The sequence below is a fragment of the Gobio gobio genome, assembly GCF_949357685.1.
Source record: "Gobio gobio genome assembly, chromosome: 1".
NCBI classification, from domain to species: Eukaryota; Metazoa; Chordata; class Actinopteri; order Cypriniformes; family Gobionidae; genus Gobio; species Gobio gobio.
Window position 1 is genome coordinate 33,818,395 of NC_137097.1, and position 23,561 is coordinate 33,841,955.

Below are 23,561 nucleotides of genomic sequence, written 5' to 3' on the forward strand. Positions count from 1 at the left end.
TGCGGGTTACGCGGCGGACATCTTCCCGGCAGTCAAAGTGGCATTACGTCGTGAAAGTGCGGACTCCGAGGAAGACCGTGAGGGTTTAAGGTGCCATTTGGGACAGGGCCGTAGTCGACCGTTAGAGAGCAAAATGAGGCGCATACGCAGTAGTACGCGCACGCAGCGGCCATTAAGTCCACAAGACCGAAAGTGCACGTGAAGTGTGCCATTTGGGACAGGGCCTACCAATGGGAGTTCTCAGAGGAAAAGGTAAGAGCTATAAATTTAGGTCGAGTCAGCATTTTTTTGCATATGTTATGTTAATTTTCACTTTAGATGTGTTGTCTTTTCAAGGTTTTGTAACATTATTTTTTCAATTTAATGCCTTGTTTCAAGGGTGTCCAAAGTCCGGTCCGCGGGCCAAATGCAGCCCGGGGATGAATTTCAAACGGCCCGCAGCTTGTCTATTAAAATATATTATATGTGGCCCGCCACAGATAATTTACAAATCGTGCAGTTTCACGATGTCAACGCAAGGTGGCAGTACTAGATTTTAGGCCAGGGAAACATAGCCAAAAGCGGAATGAAACAGCGCTACTTGTGCTCTGCGCAACCTATGTGCGCAACTGGCGAGTTCTGACCTTTTACTGTTTATGGCTCTGACTCTGAACAAAAGGTGTTCACCTGCTGAGTGTCTCGATCACGCGCCCACTAAACAGCCTGTGAAAAGTGTTCGAGTTCGGCGCAGAGGTCTCCGGAACGAGCTGCGAATCTCTCTGTGATTTAATTTAATTTAATTTAAATCCAGTTAAAGCTACACTGTGTGATATTTGTCCCCCATCTAGCGGTGAAAAGGTATATGACCATCCAGTGAATATTAGTTTCTGTTCCTCTCAATCCCGATTTCGTTTTAACTCCTACGGTGGCCGATTTAGTCCAAGATTAACATGGCTTCCAGTTCGACCTCGTCCACATTCGACATGATGCCATCGAGTGTTAAAACGCGAAAGGCGAAGCTTGAATTTACGGGTATGTCCCTCTTTGGCTATTGTACTTTCAAGATGGAGGGGCAACATGGCGACCTGCATTCGAACCCCTCACCCGTATGTATTTTCAATGGCATATTATAAACTTATGAGAATACTTTATTACTTGAAAGAAGTAAATATACATTAATGAGCACATATATTTTTGAAAGAACCAAGTGTTTTTAGCTAAGAATAAAATAAAAAAGTTACACAGTGTAGCTTTAAACAGCGCTGACTTAATCAACAACACTAACGTGCAAATCAGCTGAGCCGATTCAGTTAACCCTCTATGTATGGAGACAGATTAGACTTATTAATAATTCACGCAAAAAACAAGATGCACACGTGTAACCAATTTCACATGCATAAAACCAAATTCACGTGCACAAAAAACAATTCACGTGCGCAAAATAAAATTATATATTCATAAAATACATTTCACAAATGCAAAACACAATTCGTAAATTTTAAAATGTGCACAAAAACGTTCGAATATTTAAAATTTACACGTTCATCCTGTAATGTGAATGTGCAAATAGTCATCCACGTGTGAATTGCCTTGGATTTGTGTGTGTGTGTTTTTGAGACTTTCCTGGCAGCGCTCTCCTCCCACCCGGATCAGTCGTAGGGGGAGACCGGGGGCAATTGTAACATCTCAAATTACACCAATCCGAAACGAGACAGAACCATGAAACTAATTTTGCATGTGCTCAGTGGAGATCCCTCTCTGCCTGCCAAAGGACAAGCTGCTGAGTGATACTTGGTAAAATGTTCTACAAAAACTCATTTTTGAGGCATGAAAGTAATTTTTTTAATCTACAGTATTTTCCTCATACTGTCTTAACCATTCATGTCTATGAATTTAAAGCTGTCTTGTTTTCATGACCATTCTGTTGTCTAACATTTGATATCTTTGTCAAACATTAGCTTTATTGTTTCTTGCTAGCAGGGTAGCTTGTCATGGGGTGGGACAGTCGGGGGTGAAGCAGCAGGTGAAGTGGCAGGTCAAATACCTGTATCTCTTCTTTTATACACATATCCTTTTCAATGATTATTTTATTATATCCATAACCTGAATAATCCAGGATAATCAAAATAAATATCTCTTTCTCTGCTTTCATATGTAATCTAGAGATGATTGTAATTCTGTGTGATTTCATACCTTTATATATTTAGTTTGAGGATGATTTTGTAGTATTAAAACTAGTCTCCCCAGAGGCTCTGGGGTGACCTCCAGCCATGTATGGCTCCCTCTCTTGATAGTTATGACGGAGTCGTTGTTTGGGTATTGAGTGTTCTCTAGATAAGCGGTCATAATCCCCTGACATTAACTAGAGTGTGATGCCCTAGTGCTTGTATGTGTGTGCATCTTTACAAGTTCTGTGCAGGTTTGTTGGAGCTATCTGATCGGGGCCTGACCCCCTCCCGACAGGCAGGCGCCCTTTACGGCGTCCGAGGCCAATCTTACCCTTGTGGGATTGATGTTGTGACGAGCATCCTGACTAAACTACGCCATTCCGGCATATCTATACATGTGTGACAAATGTTTAGACTTTTAGGTCTCCGTAGCGAATTAAGGCTTAGGCCATCTGTTATTGTTGATGTAATCAATGTCCTTGTAACTAGTATAACTGGTGGGGCAAAATTCTCTGTGAGGGAGAGTCTGGCCGGCGATTCCACGAGAAACTCTGAAGCTGGCTTCTGCTGATGAAACTGCAAACTATTCTTCAGTAAATATGTCTTTAATTAATCTAACTCTTGACTCCTGGTCTTCATTCAACATATCTGGTCTCTGGGTCTAAAACTGTGTCCCCAACAGTGGCAATTGTAACACTGCGTTACTTACAATTGCCCCCAACACCATCAAAATAGTGTCCAGCTTAGTAAGAACATCAAACGAGACCCGCAGATCCCACCAAGAGCTAATTTCTCATGCTTTCAAAATCATTGTGGATGACGATTTGCACATTCACATTACAGGATGAACGTGTACATTTTAAACATTCAAAAGTTTTGTGCACAGTTGTAAATCTACGAATTGTGTTTTGCATTTGTGAAATGTATTTTATGAACATATCATTTTATTTTGCGCACGTTAATTTGGTTTTATGCATGTGAAATTGGTTGCACATGTGTGCATCTTGTTTTTGTGTGAATTATTAATGAGTCTAATCTGTCTCCACTAGGGATGCACCGAATCCAGATTTTTGGGGTTCGGCCGAATACCGAATCCACTGGTCAAGATTCGGCCGAATCCGAATCCGAATACCGAATCCTACTCCCATCCGCAGTCCATTATCAAAGTAAACACATTAGTTAACAACGTCCACAGCAGTGTAGGGATGCCATTAACTGTTTTGGTCAAGTTTACTAAAGTAAACATTGTCGTGTATGTTCTTCTCGACGCTATTTCATGATGGTTTATAGAAAAATTACCCCGAGTCGTCCTCTGTTGTTTCAAAGAACAACCCAACGGAGAGCGCAGGAGGCGCGCGCTAGGGTTGTGCCGACATCGTGATGCCACGCCCCCGTTGCGAGTCTGACAGCGTATTAGTTAAACTAAAAACTTAGCAGGGATTGCTCTGTAAATTAAATTGAGAATGTAACTAATGCATATATGCTATTTTAAATACTGTAGTCTATGCCAGATATAGAGCTACATTTTGAAATCATTTGAGGCTGAAACATCCATAAGCATGCGTGTTTATTTTAGCACTTCCGTCAGTGAAACAACACACTACAGCCTATAAAACATCTAAACGATTATCAGTAAATAATGGTAACCTCAAGAATATATGAAAATTAAATATTAGTTAGAAAAATATTTGATTCATACTATTTCCCCGCAAAGATGTGTCATATACCGCTCTGCGCTTTGAGAGGAATGGGACACTGAATAGACACCTTCTTGAATATCTTTGTCATCATATGTTCTACTGATGTTGCAAAGCAACACTTGTTGTAAAAGGTCTGAAGAGTGGATTTTATTTTCCACAGGGTCAAGACATTTAGACAATGTTTGATTATTCACTGCCAGAGAAAACGAAACTAAAATCACCGACGTGTGTGTGTGTGTGTGTGTGAAATGCGCAATTCAAATAAACCAAACTTGACGCGCCTTACCAAGTTTAATAACAAGAACAAACTGTGTTAAATAAAATTTGAAGTAAAAGGCTATTCGTCTTACAGTGTTTTTTATACTTTCCAACAGTAAAGGATGTGAAGTTATAATAGACTTAATTATAAGCAAACGAAAGGAAGAAACGTTTATAATCCCCTGCGAACATGGGTGCGACGCAAGTGAAGATTTGGGAAAAGAAACGAGATGTCCATGTCCATTGGGATAAAATGGACTAGGCCTATTGTTCAAATTCACGGAAAATCGAGTGACCAGATACAGATCGCAAAACAGAATTAAAAAGTGCTATCTGACCATTATTTCCTTTCTAGGCTAAACAAAGCTTTGTGTTTCACTCCTGTGGTATTATTCACGTGAAACAGCATTCACATACAAAACACTGGGTTAGTAAAATAACGAAGTTATTTTTTTAAAGTAGAAAATAGTATTTATGTAAAGAGATATATTAAAATAAAAAGAGCTCAACTCTTAAGTGGAAGGAAGCTATTTTTTCCCCCTCCCGTGCAACCTAGCGGATGAATCATTATTTGGGTTAGTAAAAATAACGAAATGATGGTTTTAAGAGAATAGTATATGTAAAGATATATAGTATATTATCTACCTATTTACCTAATTCCGGTTCTTCAAAGCTTACGGATTCAGTGTATTTTCGTTTTGTCATCTTAATTTGGTAATTATTTAAGTGAAAAATATTTAGTGTAGGCCTATTTTATTAATTTTATTTATATTTTATCTGATCTATAGATCTATAGGCTGTTTGCAAGGTAAAATAAAATACATTTTGGCTGCTGTCTGTAGATTCCTTCATGCACAACTCGTATTCTCTCGGATGTTTCATATGCAAATGTTATAACAGCGGCTGTTGTTTAGGGTCCTTGTCATCACGAGACAAATCGGCATTGCAAATTGAACGCGTAGCTCAACTTGAATCGCCTTCTTTTGACTTAAAGTATACTGCCACGTTTTCTGTTCATGAGTTCCATTTTCACTTTCAACAGCGGCGTCATTACGTTCGACCAGCGGGGCGCGCATAGTGCAAGCCTAGGGTTCGGGTTCGGTGGAAAAAAATTCTGAGGTTCGGCAGAAACCGAACCCAGTCAAAAAGCCCAATATTCGGCCGAATCCGAACCCGAACCCTGGATTCGGTGCATCCCTAGTCTCCACATCTATGGCATGGTGTTGCCCTCAGGCAACAAACTACCTTTTTGGACCTCACACCGCCCCTTAAAATTTTTTAATAAGGGGCAAAAGTGGGTGTGACTTTTTGTTTGGGGGTGGAGCAGTCCTTTCATGAAGCAAAGCCACATGGGACACAGTGTCCTCAATTGGTTAGATAAATATCACTTTTTAACATGTTTAAATTGAAATAACTTTATATCAAAAAAATATATGCATGTGCATGCATGTATGTAAAGAAATATGTTTGAATGGTTAAAGATTTTTTTTGTTTTGATGTATATACTAAAACTCTTTTTTGCTGTGCAGTTAGACCACTTTTGTTCAGGCAATATCATAGGGTTAGGACTAGGACCATATGGTGCATTCAAGTCCTCCTGGGAAGTTTGTTTTTACAAGTTCAGAAAACTCAAAGAATGTGCATTATGTGTGTCATTTATGTTTTTTTTTTTATTATTATTAACACCGATCATGCATAACATTATGATCCCTGAAGACCCCTGAAGTTGTGCTGTGGTATCTGGCACCAATATGTTAGCAGCAGATCCTTTAAGTCCTGTAAGTTGTGAGGTGGGGCCTCCATGGATCGGACTTGTTTGTTCAGCACATCCCACAGATGCTCGATTGGATTGAGATCTGGGGAATTTGGAGGCCAAATCAACACCTCAAACTCGTGCTCCTCAAACCAATCCATGAAACATTTTTACTTTGTGGAAGTTTGAAAGAGTTCAAGAGGCCACAGCCACCAGGGAATACCGTTTCCATGAAAGGGTGTACATGGTCTCAACAATGCTTAGGTGGTACGTGTCAAAGTAACATCCACATGGATGGAGGACCCAAGGTTTCCCAGCAGAACATTGCCCAAAGCATCACTGTCTCCGCCGGCTTGCCTTCTTCCCATAGTGCACACTTTTTATGATGGATATATTATCAGAGACCCCCAAGCTCCCAAAAAATAGGGTGAAATAAAAATAAAAAATAAGGGTGAAATTTTTTTCCCAAAAAAATTAAAAGTCATGCCATAGAGGGTTAAAATACTTTTCAAAAAACAATTCACCAACATTTATCATTGATTTACTGTGGTAACACTAACTGTAACGTGGTAATTTGTCAGAAATGTAGGTTAATATCTAATTTTAATTCATTTGTAATGTAGACATGTATTAAATTAGTAATAAAGGCCAAATTGCAGCCTATTTGTGTCATAAACTTGCAGTTTTGTGCATTTCTATTTATATGTTTATAGACTAAATACCATAAAGCCATTTGATATAGAATTTCTTTATTTTTACTTTTTGCCTTGTGCGCACTGCAAAAAATGCTGTCACTTAGTATTTTTGTCTTGTTTCTAGTATAAATATATCTAAAAATTCTTAAATCAAGATGCATTTACTAGATAAGTTAAATGACATTTAGATATTTTTTTCTTATTTTCTGGAAAATAAAATGAAATTGAAGTGAGTTTTTGGTTAAAACAAGCAAATGGGCTAAAAAAAAAAAAAATGTTTCTGTTTGGAATATTGTTTCTGTCCCAAACAGAAACAAGATTATTTTTCTAATCCATTGGCAGATCATTTAGTTTGTTTCAAGCAAAAACTCAATTAATTTAGATTTTTCCCCCCAGGAATCAAGAAAAAATATGTAATTTTTCTTAGTAAAAGCATCTTAATTTAAGAATTTTTTTATATTTAGACTGGAAAAAAGACAGAAATACCAAGTAAGAAAAGTATTTTTGTAGTCTGGTTTTGATATAAATAGAGCACTTGTTCAATTTAAATAAGAAAGTTCTAACTCAGTAATAATATTTGAATTTCACCCATTAAAACTTTTTGGTTGATGAAAGTTTTATTGTTAAATAATCAAGTCATCCTAGGTGTATGACATTGTTCTTTCAGATGAATAAAATCAGAGTTATATTTAAAAAGGCCCTGGCTCATCCAAGCTTTACAATGGCAGTGAATGGGAGCCCAAAATTTGAAGCCCAAAGAAGTGCATCCATCCATTATAAAAGTAATTAATCCACACGGCTCCAGGGGGTTAATAAAGGCTTTCTGAAGTAAATTGATGGGTTTTTATGAGAAAAATATCTATATTCAACACGTTATGAAATAAAATATCTAGGCGGACCGCCTTCCATATTATACATTATTGATACATTCTAAGTAACGAAAATGCTTTGGGGAAATGTATCGGATTGTATGTAGGAAATGTATCGGAGTAAAAGTAAAAATTGAAAGAAATATAAAAACTCAAGTAAAGTACAGATTCTCCCAAAAATACTCAAGTTATATGACTACCTGGCAACCTACAACCAGTGGTGTACTGTAACGAAGTAATATTTGTTACAGTACACCACTGGTTGTAGGTTGCCAGGTTGGCGTCACAAATGTGTTGACATTTGTATGTGTCGATTGTGTGAGGATGCGTTTCATACAAGACCTGGCAACTGGACAACCTTGGAATAATATGTTGATGTGATTATTCATACAACGAGGTTTGGGCCATGAGAGGCGGTGGGAGATGGGTTTGAAATACGGGAGACTCCCAAAATTTTTCCACGAAATATGGTTTCTTTCTGTTGCAATACGGTCGCTAGGTGGCTCTAAACGGTTGCTAGGGTGTGGCTACCATAGTGATATTTACAGACTGGTGTCTCACCCGAAACAAAAGTTTATGATGTTCTGGTGCTGAAATATGGCTTATTCATTAAGTTAAATGGTTGCTAGGGTGCTCTAAAGGGTTGCTAGGCGTGGCTTGACAGTTAGCAGGTTAAACTAAGACTGCATGTCTGCCCAAATCAAAACGTGTCTCTACGATGCTCTGATTCATTTATGTCACTCTAATCTATTTTTCAATGGAAGTCTTTGGAGAGGTTGCTAGGGACCTGTAACTGGTTGCTAGGGTGTGGCTATGAAGATTTTAGGTCATTTCTTATTGGCTGATCATTAAGATGAGTCAAATGAGTGTGTGAGAGAGAAAGGGTTCTAAGGCCCTGCATGTGTGTGTGTGTGTGAAAAAAGCAGTTAAATTCAAAATCAAAAACATTCAGCCACTGTAGGTCAATGGGATTTTTTGTCCCACTTTTTCATCTGCTGTGAGAACATTGTATGTCAGATCGCTTAGAAAACATATAGATATTGACACCTCGTTCATGGGACTATGCAAACGGGGCGGGAGGAGTAGCGTGGCAAACTTTTTTGTGGAAGAATAATAAGAAGTATGTAAGAGAACAAAAGAGTAATGCTTTGAATAAAGTACAATTTATTATTATGTATTAAAGTGATAATATGCAAAATCTGATAATATCGAAATCATTTATACATAGCTGACAGATACTGTTTGTTTTAACAACAACAATTAAAACAAATGTAATCAAACAAATACATATAGTTGATTGGGCAAATTGTCACAAATGCCATAATCTTAGTAACTAAAAAGGCTTCTTTCCTCTAGCAGTGCTTTATATGTGTGAACAATACATTACAATGGCCCCATTAATTATACACATTTTTGTGAATTCTATACAAGTAAAATTAGATTATTTTCTGAAAAAAACACCATTAGAAACACCTGGATTCCACATGTTTAATGCACCAGAGTTCAGAATGAAACGGATCGGGACGCTCAGATCCGCAGTGAAGACAACCGTCCCAAACATCACTTTCATCAGCGCTACAAACGCCTCTGATGAAGGAGGAGTCCCGTGTGTTCAAGCGCATTAAAGCATGCGAGTTTGTGTCCAGGATTTAGGATTTTCCTCACAGCTGTGTGTGTAGTGAGAGCAGAACGCAACGACAAAATGACACAATCAGGGCACAAGAAACATCTGGAGACACGTCCTCATGATGCTCTGAAACGGAGAAATGTCTGATATTTCAGGTTTCCCCTCCTCACATTCGTTAACATGTTCTTTTCTCAGTCACATGATTCCTAATTGTCCCGCTCTTGCAGTGTATAAGTAACCCCTCCGGTCCTACTCGACTCAAATGTGTGTGTGTTGTTTAATGTGACACAGAGACACTGAAGAGTTTGTAAAATAAAGTGTAAATCCAGCACAGAGGGGTTCAGTGAATGTGGTGTGGAATGTGTGTAAGTGTGTGAGTGTGTGTGTGTCAAAGACACTGTAGAAGGACAGAGTGCCGGCCGACACGTCCACAAACACTCCAACTCTCTTACAGGAGGCAGAAGCAGCAGAGACAGCAGTGGAGTTACTAGAGACATCAGTGGACTTCTTATTGTGCCAGGCAGTGAGACTGTGATCATAGCATCTCAGACTCCAGGACTTCTCATTCTGTCCAAACCTACAGTCATCACTCACTCCTTTCCTCTTGATTCCTTTATAAGCCACTGATATTTCAACATATCCAGTCCATTCCGCCTCCCAGTAACAGCGTCCAGTCAGACTCTCTCCACACAGAACCTGAGAATAATACTCAAATCTGTCTGGATGATCAGGATACGACTGACTCTGTCCCACATTCGTCACCTTTCTGTTCTCCTCAGACAGGACGAGTGCAGTGTTTGCTGTGTTTGGATCCAGTGTGAGATCACAGGCGTCTGAACACAAGAACACACACATCACAACACAACATTTACAACAACAAACACTAAAACTGTCATGTTTATGATATAGAAAGCGCAGTTATTCAGAAACATGTTTACATGGAATATTTCAGAATGTATCAGCCGAATGTATTTGAGATTTTCTATCGTTTGTGAAGTTGAAATGTTTTATATAATCTTTTCCATTTGATGGATTGTGAGATTGATCTTGTGTTTGCCGTGTAAAGCCTCGATGCAAACAAACAAACAACAACAAAACACAACACAAACACTGAAACTGTGTGTTTGAGGACTTACATTTGTGTAGTCTTGAAATCATGAACTCTCCTCCGTGATCCACACTAGAAAACACACACACACACACACACACACACACACACACACACACGCACGCACACACACACACACACACACACACACACACACACACACACACACACACACACACACACACACACACACACACACACACACACACACACACACACACACACACACACACACACACACACACACACACACACACACACACACACACACACAGAGAGTCTGTTATTACACAAACACACAGAAGTTTCTCATATTGTGAACACGAAATCTCTCCTTCTTTCCTCCTCTTTTCTTTCTTTCGTTGTTTCTTTTTCCTTTCTTTCTTTTTCTGTTTCTTTCGGTCTCTTTTTTTCTTTCAGTTTCTTTCTTTCTTTCTTTCTTTCTTTCTTTCTTTCTTTCTTTCTTTCTTTCTTTCTTTTTCACTTTCTGTTTCTATTTTTTCTTCCTTTTTTCTGTTTCTTTCTTTCTTTCTGTTTCTTTCTTTTTCTGTTTCTCTTTTCTTTCTTTTTCACTTTCTGTTTCTCTTTTTTATTTCTCTTTCAGTTTCTTTCTTTCTTTCTTTCTTTCTGTTTGTTTGTTTCCTTATTTCAGTTTCTTTATTTCGTTTCTGTTTCTTTCTTTCTTTCTTTCTTTCTTTCTTTCTTTCTTTCTTTCTTTCTTTCTTTCTTTCTTTCTTTCTTTCTTTCTTTCTTTCTTTCTTCCCTTTTATCATCCTTTTTCTGTTTCTTTCTGTTTTTCTTTCTTTCCGTTTCTTTCCGTTTTTCTTTCTTTCTTTGGTTGTTTCTTTCCTCCTTTTTTCACTCTTGCTTTCTGTTTCTATTTCTTCCTTGTTCTGTTTCTGTCTGTCTGTCTGTCTTTCTTTCTATCTTTCTTTTTTCTTGTCTGTCTGTCTGTCTTTCTTTCTATCTTTCTTTTTTCTGTTTCTTTCTGTTTTTCTTTCTTCCTGTTTCTTTCTTTTTTCCTTTTTTTCTGTTTCTTTCTGTTTTTCTTTCTTCCTGTTTCTTTCTTTTTTCCTTTTTTTCTGTTTCTTTCTGTCTATCTTTCTTTCTTTCTTTCTTTCTTTCTTTCTTTCTTTCTTTCTTTCTTTCTTTCTTTCTTTCTTTCTTTCTTTCTTTCTTTCTTTCTTTCTTTCTTTCCTTCTGGTTGTTTCTTTCCTCCTTTTTTCACTCTTGCTTTCTGTTTCTATTTCTTCCTTTTTCTGTTTCTGTTTCTGTCTGTCTGTCTTTCTTTCGGTCTTTCTTTTTTCTGTTTCTTTCTGTTTTTCTGTTTCTTTCCTTCTGGTTGTTTCTTTCCTCTTTTTAACTCTTTCTTTCTGTTTCTATTTCTTTCTTCCTTTTTCTGTTTCTCTTTGTCTCTTTCTTTCTTTCTTTCTTTCTTCCTTTTTCAATCTTTCTGTTTCTATTTTTTCTTCCTTTTTTCTGTTTCTTTCAGTTTTTCTTTCTTCCTGTTTCTGTTTCTCTCTGTCTTTTTTATTTCTCTTTCAGTTTCTTTCTTTCTTTCTGTTTGTTTGTTTCTTTATTTCTGTTTCTTTCTTTATTTCCGTTTCTTTCTTTCTTTCTTTCTTTCTGTTTTTCTTTCTTTCCATTTCTTTCTTTCCATTTCTTTCTTTCCATTTCTTTCTTTCTTTCTTTCTTTCTTTCTTTCTTTCTTTCTTTCTGGTTGTTTCTTTCCTCCTTTTTTCACTCTTGCTTTCTGTTTCTATTTCTTCCTTTTTCTGTTTCTGTCTGTCTGTCTGTCTGTCTTTCTTTCTTCTGTTTCTTTCTGTTTTTCTTTCTTCCTGTTTCTTTCTTTTTTCCTTTTTTTCTGTTTCTTTCTGTCTATCTTTCGGTTTCTTTCTTTCTTTCTTTCTTTCTTTCTTTCTTTCTTTCTTTCTTTCTTTCTTTCTTTCTTTCTTTCTTTCTTTCTTTCTTTCTTTCTTTCTTTCTGTTTTTCTTTCTTTCCTTCTGGTTGTTTCTTTCCTCCTTTTTTCACTCTTGCTTTCTGTTTCTATTTCTTCCTTTTTCTGTTTCTGTCTGTCTGTCTGTCTTTCTTTCTTTCTATCTTTCTTTTTTTATTTCTTTCTTTCTGTTTCTTTCCTTCTGGTTGTTTCTTTCCTCTTTTTTCACTCTTGCTTTCTGTTTCTATTTCTTCCTTTTTCTGTCTGTCTGTCTTTCTTTTTTCTGTTTCTTTCAGTTTTTCTTTCTTCCTGTTTCTTTCTGTCTATCTTTCGGTTTCTTTCTTTATTTCTGTTTTTTTCTTTCTTTCTGTTTCTATTTCTTTCTTCCTTTTTCTGTTTCTTTCTTTCTTCCTTTTTTTGTTTCTGTCTGTCTTTCTTCCTTCCTTTTTTCTGTTTCTTTCTGTCTTTTTTATTTCTTTCTTTATTTCTTTCGTTCTCTCTTTCTTTCTGTTTAAATTTATTTCTTTCGGTTTCTCTCTTTCTTTCTTTCCGTTTCTTTCTCGCTTTCTTTCTTCCTTTTTCTGTTCTTTCTTTCTTTCTTTCTTTCTTTCTTTCTGGTTGTTTCTTTCCTCATTTTTTCACTTTTTCTTTCTGTTTCTATTTCTTTCTTCCTTTTTCTGTTTCTCTCTGTCTCTGTTCTGTTTATTTATTTATTTCTTCCTTTTTTTCTGTTTCTTTTCTTCTACTTCAACACTGTTTTTCATGTCCGTGGGTTGAAGCGACCCCAATTATGTGATATTTAGCCCCGGGAATGCGAATTTTAGTAGGCAACCATGCCAAAAAAAACCACATATTTTACCCGCCAAATGCGATTTTTACCGGAGAAGCCCCCTGAAACGCGATTGGGCTTGTTTTGGGCTAGTTTTGAGTAGCAATTGTATGGGTTTTGTTGTGAAAACCTGGCAACCCTGGTGGCTGGCCGCGCAAAGATCTCTGCTGGCAGTGCTAAAGCAATAACGAGCAGCTGATACAAAGTGCAAACCTCCCAAATGATAGAAAGTCTGAAGCAGTAAAGAAGCAACACGATCATCTTTCCCTTGTGCAGAAAGAGAGGGCTGTGTACAACGACATGACTGAAAATAAACATACATAGGCTACAGGTCCTTGAAAGTGCTTGAATTTATTTTGTACAAGAAGTTTTCTGGAAGAAATTCCATATTATTCTCTCCGGTCTGATCATGTGTTATTTCGCCAACACTTCGTGGACTATGCTTGATTTACGTTTGTTACTTGCATTTACGCGTTACGTTAAGTGTTTCCCGCGTGAGGTACTTTGTGTTGTACGTTGCCATGATGTTCATGCGCACACAAAACTACGGTACCTCAGCGTTTCACAGACACACCATGAAATATTGCAAAAATAGACTGGTTACATGAGCCTAAGCTCTTTTCAATAAAATCCATGCAAAAGTTAATATCAGATCATTTTAGAATACAGTATAGGATGTACCGAATATTCTTCAGTTTTATGCAAAACAGAAATATGACAAATAGAATATCAGACCTCTGTCATATGGCTAAGAAGCTGGACCTGGAAAGTCTTTGAAAGGTTCTTGAATTTGAAGTTAACCAAGCTGTGGGAACACTGTATTAACAACAATCCAAACCGTTATAGACCTAAAAGAGTCTTTGTAGGCCTATGTTACCCTTAAATGTCAGAGAAAAGAACAAAATATAGAAAAATATAGAATAAATATTTAAAAAAATATAGAATTCTATAGAATTCTAGAATATAGAATTCTATATTTTTTTCTTATAGAAAATTGTACTTTGCATATTATACTATAAAAACACAATTATAGTTGATTTTAGTTTATCATAGTTGATCATAACTAGAGATGAAATGACATGAAAATTTCATTTCATGATTATAGTGACCAAAATTATCACGGTTATCACAGAATCCTGTTCAAAAAGTCCTAATGCTACACAATGCATCCCGTTGGGTCTGTCGTTGCTATGCAACCATGCAGCTTTACAGGGGGAGCTTTACAGGAGGTATGGCTTATCTAAATGAGATGTAAATGAGCCCTATTGTCACTCCCAGCAGGTGAGAACAGGTGAGAACTGCAAAATGTTTAGAGGTCATTTTCTCCCAATTAAGGTTTTTTGAGTGCCTACTTTCAAATGGCCACAACTTCTCCAAATAGTATCAGATTTCTATGTGTTACACATCGTTGGAAAGCTTGGAGACTACACTTTCAGAATCTGTAAATAACTCAAATTGCCCCAGAACCGACTTGTGTCCCTACTTTCCGTGACTGGTCACATTTGCTTAATGCTTTAGTGGCTCATTTGCGGGGATGCGTGCAGTAGCGCCGACTATAGCCGCGTTTCCACCGCAGGAACTTTCCCCAGGAACTAGGAACTTTGGGGTGGTACTCGTGTGTTTCGGCAGGAACCAGGGTCTAAATGAAGTTACGGGTAAATATTTCCCCCTCCAAAGGGCCCTGCTCGCGAGGGAGTATTTTTTCGAAGTTCAGGAACTTTCGGGGGTGGGACTTGGGTGTTGAACATGCTGAACATCATTGGTTGAGCTCACGCAGCATTTTATTTCAACCTGCATTTTTAAAAGTCTTGCGAGGTTCGTTCTGCGTTCAGTAAATATCAGTCTTGCTCTTTCTGTCCGATGGTATGCGTTGTCTCAGCAATCGCACGGTCAATGTCCGTAATAGCTGATAACATACATTGTCTTATTTTAAATCTAGCTTTCAGAATATGCTTTAGTATCAGAGCTCGTCTCTTTTCCACCATTTTGTTAATTACCTCTTTAGTAAACCAATACATAACATAACACATGTTGTAGTCTACAGTATTTGAATAACATCAGAAGTAGCTGCAAATTACAAAGAAATTAAGAGTAATTCCTTACTTTACTTTGAAATTAAAGTAATGAATTAATTAGTTAGTAATGCATTACACCAACACTGATTATGCAACTGCAGTGTAAATCCATTCATGTCACATCTGAGTTGCATTAAGTGTAAATACATTGATGGATTTTGTTGATACTGACTTTATTTGATTGGTAATAGACATACAGTGTTGTCTTATTCTGATTGAATTCATTGATTTAAGAATCTGACATAAGAGGACACAGATATGACAATACATTTAAAAATAATATTCATCTCTGGCTTTATAGTGTTATTTCAGGGTTTTGATCTTCTCTTGACTGAGAGACACATCCTGTATTTTATTGTATTATACCTCTAAACTTTGACTAGGCTAGGCATGCTGCATATTAATTGTTCTAGGAACCTCAAAGGATATTAATTTTTTTGTGTATTTTTCATCAGCTTCAGCTTGACGCTTGACGCTACGGGGAACGCCTCCAGCGTGACTGGTGCCTGAAATCACTATCAAAAAACTCAATCCTATTGACCGGCGACAGCCTATGATGTCATCAAGGTGCGACCAGGAAGTATATAAGGGCGCCTTGCCAACATGACAGTATCTCTTCGTCTTCAGGGACTGTTTTGCCTGTCTTCACGTGAAACGTCTACAAGATGGATAACAATGAAGTGTGCTGAGGCCAATTCTGCAGAAGTGTGTTTTGAATGTGTAGCTTGCGCTTTGGATACACACACACTTTGTGTTTACTGTCTGGGAGAAGAGCATGCAACTCGGCTGGACCTCTTCTCGAGGGGAGAGGTTTCAGCATCTGGGAAAGACCACGCTCAAGCTGAGGCTGAGCGGCGTCTGAAATGCGCTTCCCAGATGGATCTGGCTCGTCGCCTGGAGACAGTTATGGTTCTTGAGGACGATCCAGATCGTGAGAGGCTCGAGCAGAGGATGGGTGAGTCAGTTAAAGATGCTGAAGCTTTTCTAACCATCCTGTCCCATGTACGGGGAGTTGCTGGAAGTCATGGAACGCGCTGCGGGTAGACTGCAGCTGCCTTTACGGCGCGTGAGGAGAAAGGCTGAGCGTCCAAACAGTTCGGACGATCGGTTTCTCTCCGCCCATGACCTCCCAACTCCTGGGAGTCTTCCATTCCTTCCAGATCTCCATCAGCAGATCTGGAGGGGATGGAAGAAACCATACTCAGCCCCGCATCTGTCGACATCAGCGAGCTAAATTTCGCTGATGTCGAGGGACTGCCTGGCTGGGTATGTGTCGGGGCTGCCCGTGGACGAGATGTTATGTTTATCTCGCCTCTGGGCGGCCTGCGACACTGTGGCTCCCACCCTGCCGGTCTAATGCCTGAATGGCAGGGCGTACATGTCAATGGGTCACGCTGCGGCGGCTTTGCACACCACAGCTGTGTTGCAGGCGTACCAGGCAGACCTGCTGAGGGACCTCGATCAGGGGGAGGGACCCCCTGAGGCGGAAGTCGAGTCGCGCCGGACCGCGGTTTTCGCTCTCCGGGCCACCGTACAGATTGCGCCGATGGCGGCGACGGTGGCCACGGAGAGACATCTGTGACAAAGGCGTGCTCGGCAGCATTTAGAACATGCATCCCGCTGAGGTCCGGGACAACGCCCAGGCAGTCGGGTGTCCCCGGCCCGTTCCAGTCTGAGGGCTGGAGATGGGAACAGCAAGCCAGCGTCGCCTCTCGAGCGCCCCGCCGCGGAGGACTGGGGCGCAGGGGAGGCGGGACACCCGCAACAGGAAGAGGAAGGAAGCGCGGAGATGAACGCTGCCTTTTTCCCTTCCTCTGGCTTTCCCCCGGGCGCTTTACATCAGGCCGGTGGGCCTATGATGAGCAGAAAATGTAAGACTCTGCCGGCCCGCCTGGTTTGTTTGTTGAAAGCGCCCCCCTCAGGATGGCGGGCGGATACTAGCTCGATGGCTGGGTTGAAGCACCGCGAGGAGCGATTGGTGAGTCCCCCTCTATGAGGGCGAAACATTTTCAAAACTATGTTTTTCAGGACTTTTGGATCGTCGCTCCCCTGAGGGGTTGCTTGGGGAAATTTTGGATCATCGCGGGATTTCGCAGGGCCTGCAGCTCCCTGTGAGTAAGCTAAGAACGATCTTCTTTGCAACATTATGTAGTTGTGTGTGAATGCCTCACTTTTGCTAGTAGAGACTTGCTGCCTCTCCGTGTTATGTTTCCCCACTATGTGGGTGATTGATTCGCGCTCTTGCCCGAGGGCTTGTAGTGTAGGGGGCGAGCTGTGTTTTCCTAGCGTAAAAGTGGGAAGTAGCTGAAGACCGGGTATGCGCTAGTGCGCGAGCTGTAGTAAGATCTGCGCCCAGCTCTGCGGGGCTTTGGGAAAAGGGGTTTTTCGGGGCCTCAGTTTGTAATTTTAGAGGTGTTAATATTTCTTTCCCGAGCCCTGAGTAGATCTAGTGCGGTCTTATGTCGCACCACTTGGCCTAGGCTTTGTCAAGGATGGGGGCGTTCCCTTTTAATGAAGGTTGTTCGCCCCTGGCCTGTCTTTTGATATAAGAACATGGCGTTGTTTGTGCATCCTTGTTTCAGCCTCCTCTTGTTACAGAGTCGTCCGGCCAAGGCCCGCCTCCTTCTCTGCGTTCTGGGGTTATGATTAACGCAGTCGGGGTGTTGCAGCAGACAGCGACTTTGCCAGTGGTCGTGGGGCGGAGTTAAGCGTCTTTCGCCGGTTGGCGATTAGACTTTATCTGCATTTCCGCCTTTCAGAGCTTGGTGGCCGCCATCTTTTGGCGGCACTCGGCCTCTTCCTGGAGGATGGTTCGGCCGGTGGGTTCTATATTTTCTAAGGAAAAGGTTTGTTTCACCCTTGCTCTATGTCTCTGCTCCACCTCTCTAGGGCTCGGGTTGAGCTAAACATCAGATATAACCTCTGTTTGCGGTTCTGGTCGGATGCTCCTCTGAGGCCCGAGCATTGCCAATGGCTGACGCCCTCGCACTTACGGATGGCCGCTGCATGGAAAGTAAGACAGCCGCCCCAAGGCAGGTGACGTAAGTTGTACTCACCTTGCTTTAGAGGGTTTTTCGTTATGCACTTCTGCTGAGTACACTGCTGTTGGCAATGTGATTAGGTCCATGTTTGTAGGCACTGCCCGAGAGACTGCGCCGTCCTGGGGGCCCTAGGACACGGCGATGCAAGTTGTCCCTAGCTGCCTCTGGGATGGAGCCAGCCCCAGGTGCGGGCGTAGGAGCCAGCTGGTTGTTAGTAGCCAGCTTGGGCAGTCTGGGCAGCTGGACTTCAGGACAGGTAGTAGGCGTCAACCGGCCTCCCTGCAAGGAAGTCTCGACGCCGTGGCCCACGAGTGGGCCCTGGAGGATCTTCTCCACTGGTGTCGACATCAGCAGTAACTTCGTCAGCTAGTCTCCTTGGGGATGAGTCCCCAGGTGTGATCTGGATTCCCAGGCGTTAGCAGCAGACAGCTGCCGCCAGCCCAGGCGCAGCAGCCAGCTTTTTTTTTGAGGCCGCCCTAAGGGGTAGGCTCCCGGTTTGGGTTTCCTTCACTCAGGTGGTAGGCCCGATTGGCCTCCCTGAGGGCCTGCTGTGGTCAGCGGGCGCTGCCTGGTCTCCCCTGAGGGGGCACCACGGGCATTGAGTCCCTCGACGGGTGGTACAAGCTGCTAGTAGGTGCTGGATGGCTAGCACGAGTGCCAGTAGGTAGTAGGCCTCAACCGGCCTCCCTGAGTGCAGCCGCTGAGGCGGTGACCATGAAGTGCTATGAGTAGCACATTCTGGCTATGGGCGGCACCCTCTGCTATCAGGTGGAGGCATTGCGCCTCCCTGAAATCGTTCCCCGGTCCCCAGGTTCGGTAATGGATCGTAGCATGGGATGCTATCAGGCAAGCTGCACGGGGCTTCCCTGAGGGGATTCGCTTGGAGTAGTAGGCCCCACGTGGCCTCCTCTAAGGGCACGCTCCTGTCTCGTGGTCTCTGGATAGGTCCAGTCACTGAGCAGAGGGCTGTGATGGAGAAATGCCCGGCATTTTTGCAGGTGGTAGGCCCGCTAGGCCTCCCTGATGATGCGAGTCCCTATCTTCCCAGCTACCTCGAGGGCTAGCACGACTGCGATCAGGTTTCAGGCCCGTATGGCCTTCCTGAGGGTGAGCTCCACTGTTGGAGACGCGAGCAGTCGGCAAGGGTTACCAGGTGGAGGCTCCTCTCGGCCTCCATAGGGAACGAGTTCCCCTGGCGGGAACGCACAACTGGCTTTACGCTGACAGCTAGTGGTCACCCGCTATCAGGCGCCGGTCTCTGGCCGTTCGCGAGACCTGGAGGCGGTGTTCTTACCCTAGCACGACGAGACGTTACTGCTGCTATGCGGTCCCCACGGGAGGGGACTTTCATAGTTTGCCTACTGCATGGCTACCTAACAGGCAGGCTTATGAGCTCCTCTCGAATGAGGGTCTACTATGAGCTTACGGCCGCTTGGCGCTGGTTAAGGGTTGTAGGCCCCTCTGGGCCTCCCTGGCATAATCAGCCTGTAAGGCCTCTGGCCTCCTAAGCACGTTTTAAAGTAGGTGCTTGGTAGATCCGAGGATCGAGCGGCTAAACTCCCCTCGCTAGCAAGGGTTATATAGCACTTCGCTGAGAGCTGCTCTCCGGGATAACCCGTCTCTGAGATCCGGCTAGTGGATGTTACTGCCTTTCTTGCAGCACCCTAGCGGGATGCCTCTTCGGAGGCGAGTACCAGAGGCTCTGTACTGTACAGACAGGTTTGACCGTATTACGTGTCCCATAACAGACTGGGTCACCTGGTCAGGTCTCCCTGGTGGCATTCGGTGAGAACCTCCCGAATAGTGACTGGCATAGGGTTCCCTCGTAGTTCCCTTGCCACGTTCCCTTAAAGGAACCCCTTCTAAGTCGAATGGGTGGTTCCAGGCCTTCGAGCAGGGCCTGGGAAGGACCTCATGTGTGTGAAGGTTCCTTCTTGGGCGATAGCTTGGGCTATGACCGTAGGGAGCGCTGTCACTGACAGCCTAATGTGACCAGAAGGGGAGTGGTTCAGGCATTTCAGTTGAATTTGCTTGTCTTGACAGTTGTCACTGCCAGTGGGCATGCACTCCCGTCGGCATGGCAGCGTGGGTATATCGTTCCCCGTAGCGTCAAGCTGACGCAGCGCGAGTTCCCTTTCGAAAGGGAACGTCTCAGGTTACGAATGTAACCATTGTTCCCTTAGAACAGGGAACGAGACGCTGCGTCGCTGTGCCATGCCGCAGGGCCTGCCTGCCGAAAACAGTCCCTTCAGACGATTAGATACTGTCATGTTGGCAAGGCGCCCTTATATACTTCCTGGTCGCACCTTGATGACATCATAGGCTGTCGCCGGTCAATAGGATTGAGTTTTTTGATAGTGATTTCAGGCACCAGTCACGCTGGAGGCGTTCCCCGTAGCGTCAAGCTGACGCAGCGTCTCGTTCCCTGTTCTCAGGGAACAATGGTTACATTCGTAACCTGAGACGGTTTTTAATTATCATATTAAGAAAACATGCATGCGTTCTTTTGCCCTTTTAAGAAAGCATTTCATTTATTCTTTTTGCGGCATCGTTTTTCACCTAGACATATTTAACAGCGCTTCGTCAGGCGTAACATCCCGCCTTTCACAAATACAACAACAGCCGTTTTTAAAATCCTATCCAATGGTTGAAAAGAAAGGAGTAAACACGGTCACTAGTAGGTTGTGACGGCTGTCAATCAAAATGTGGAGCGGTACTCGTTCCATGTAGAAAACGAATGGATAATTCGGTAAATTGGTTATATTCTTAATATATAATATAATATATAAGACAGTCAATTAACTAATTTCATGTTGCTTTATCTTTTATTTGTTCATTATTGGACTTGGTCAGATCTGATGCCTGCTGCCTTTGGGCTCAGTCACGTTGAATTTAAATGACATGTACAATGTTACATTGTGATGTAATGGTGTTTTCTGGAAGGGACTAAAGAACAAAGTATTTTTGTCATCTGAAAGGCAGAATACATATGTTTTTATTAAGTTAGATAGACATTGTGTAACAGTTTCAGGTTATGTTTTAGTGTCGGTAACATGTCCCACATTGTCCCACACAAACTTAGTAATTGTCCCACATTTGGTTTGTTTGATGGTGGTCACCCTAGTCACTCGTAGTGGCCACGCCCTTAGTTATGCAGAACTTTGATGCTTTATATAATGTAAACGAGTTATGAGTTATAAAAAAATTCACCCCCCTCACAGTTGTCATGAGGGGCAAAATTAGCCGTATAGACCAAAACCACAATTTTTACCAGGCTGTAAACATATGTTTTTCTGCTGTAAAGTTGGCCATTATAACATGGGGCTCAATGAGATTCTGCTCCCTTCTGGAGCCTGTCTCTAGCGGCCAGTTGATTAATTGCAGTATATGTCACTTCCGTATTGGCTTCAAGAGAAACTGCGGGAGGTTGCCGCTTGGAAGAGACCAACATAATCTCAAGCCCAGGGGCCCCTAGACCCCTCAGTCCTGCCCTGATTCTATTTATTTGTGCTATTGCTTATAATTTATTCTTACTGACTGTTTACTGGTCTTAATATTTATTAAAATACTAATAAGACTTTTTTGTGGTGGGGCCAGTGTAAATTTTTGCAGCCAAGTACAAATCTGGATCAGAATGAACCTGTAGAAAATCTCCTTTGCATTGAGCCATGTAAATATAAAGATTTCCTTTCAAGACCTGCCTCTTTTGTTATACAATAGTTTTGTTACTGGGAAAAAATAATGTTAAAAGTCTGGGCCCACCGGGAATTTCACTTGGCCCACCCTGCATCTCAAAGCTGGAGCCGGGCCTGATCTTTGCACTTTTTAAATCAAGCGTATCGCGTCAGTTCTGGCAGGTCACGTTATTCAAACTTATATCAGCTGTTTGTCAGCTGATCACGTCTACCAATAGGAAAATGATGTCTATCACCGCATACATACAGTATATAAGCTCCTCAGTACTATCAGCAGCTATTGCGTTTCTCCAGAGCTCATTTAATGACGAATTCGGAGGGTGAAACTACATCATCTCACTAGGAATTGTGTAATTGGGATTAGCAAGAGGAATTCGTTTTCCACATGGATTTGATGATTTATGACGACTTCCGCTTCTGAGAAACTCGGAAATGTGAAAGGGTTTATTGAAAAAACGCTGTTCTTAAAGCTGCAGTGCTATTAGAATAGAAACACACTCGTTCTTAAAGCTGCAGTGCTATTGAAAACACGCTATTCTTAAAGCTATAGTGCTATCCGGTTGTTAAGTCTGACGTCACGCGGCAGCGCTTCCGGGTCCAAAAGCTCTCTCTCATACCACAAGAAAAACAACAAACGATGCTAACATACACACACAATGTGGTGTAATACTACAAAACAATTATAATCATAACCTTTATCTCCATACCAAAATTCCAGATGGCCAGACAGTGATTCATCTTTTATAAATCGATAAAATATTAATATATGTGATGCTGTGAGCACAGAGACTGTTGTGTAGACTGTAAGTATTTCAAATATTTAACTTTTTAAAATGTTTGATGTTTAATATGAATAAATAGTGCTCATAAACGGCCGTCGATGGCATTCTCAAGTGAAACGATTTGAGGCTTGGACCCAGAAACGGCGTTCCTTACGTCATGACTTAACAAGCGGATTGGAAACAAGCTCGTTCTTAAAGCTGCAGTGCTATTAGAATAGACACAAACTCGTTCTTAAAGCTATAGTGCGATTGGAAACACGCTATTCTTAAAGCTATAGTGCTATTGGAAACAAGCTTGTTCTTAAAGCCGCAGTGCTATTAGGAACACGCTGTTCTTAAGCTGCAGTGCTATTAGAAACATGCTATTCATGAAGCTGTAGTTGATTATTGGAAACGCTGTTCTTTAAGCTGCAGTGCTATTAGAAACCCGCTGTTCTAAAGCTAAATAGTTGCTATTGAAGCAGGTGTGTTAACGTTTTTGCTATTGGAGCAGGGTGTTAACTCTAGTTTCCTGACAGAAGTGGATATACGGAAATCATTGACCTTTCCTAGTGTGAATACGGTGCATATCTGCATATCATGTAGACTACACCACTGATCTGAATATTTTGTTTATCGTCACCAGATTCTTGATGTCTATGTGTGTCTACATCAGTGGTCGCCAACCCATCGATCGCGAGAGACTAGTCAATCTTTATCCCTGTTCCGGTAGCTCCCGATAAATAACCGAAAAATAATTAACAACATGTATCAAGTAGAATTATCTACTGCTCCTTTAAGGCAGAACGCATGCACTTACTCGCTGATGAGTGGGCAGTCTGTGGATTGAGCTTTGCACTGTTTATTTTCTGTTCAGTAACGCAGTTGTTAGTGGAGTGTTTTGCAAACTGCCCCATGTGTGCGTGGGATCGACGACGCTGATAATAAAGCCCTGTGAAATATCAGATACGTGAGTTTTGCTTACACTTGGCTACAACCATGCAGGCCAGCTATCCGGCCTCTCTGTGTAAAGCGTTACAAACACATTATCAAGGCTCGAAATCGC

At 41.7% G+C, this 23,561-nt stretch overlaps 1 protein-coding gene across 3 annotated transcripts in view; it reads right to left on the reverse strand.

Annotated features, from left to right (window-relative positions):
- Positions 1-8,564: 8,564 nt before the first annotated feature.
- LOC307126110 (NLR family CARD domain-containing protein 3-like) overlaps positions 8,565-23,561 on the reverse strand; it is a 60,717-nt gene continuing 45,720 nt past the window's right edge. For all 3 annotated transcript variants that reach the window (XM_079816486.1, XM_079816485.1, XM_079816487.1), the window contains 2 exons: positions 10,186-10,229; positions 8,565-9,882 (listed from right to left, as the gene is read on the reverse strand). In XM_079816486.1, the coding sequence (XP_079672612.1) occupies positions 9,308-9,882; positions 10,186-10,229 (619 nt within the window). In that variant the 3' untranslated portion in view covers positions 8,565-9,307. The remainder of the gene's footprint in view (positions 9,883-10,185; positions 10,230-23,561) is intronic.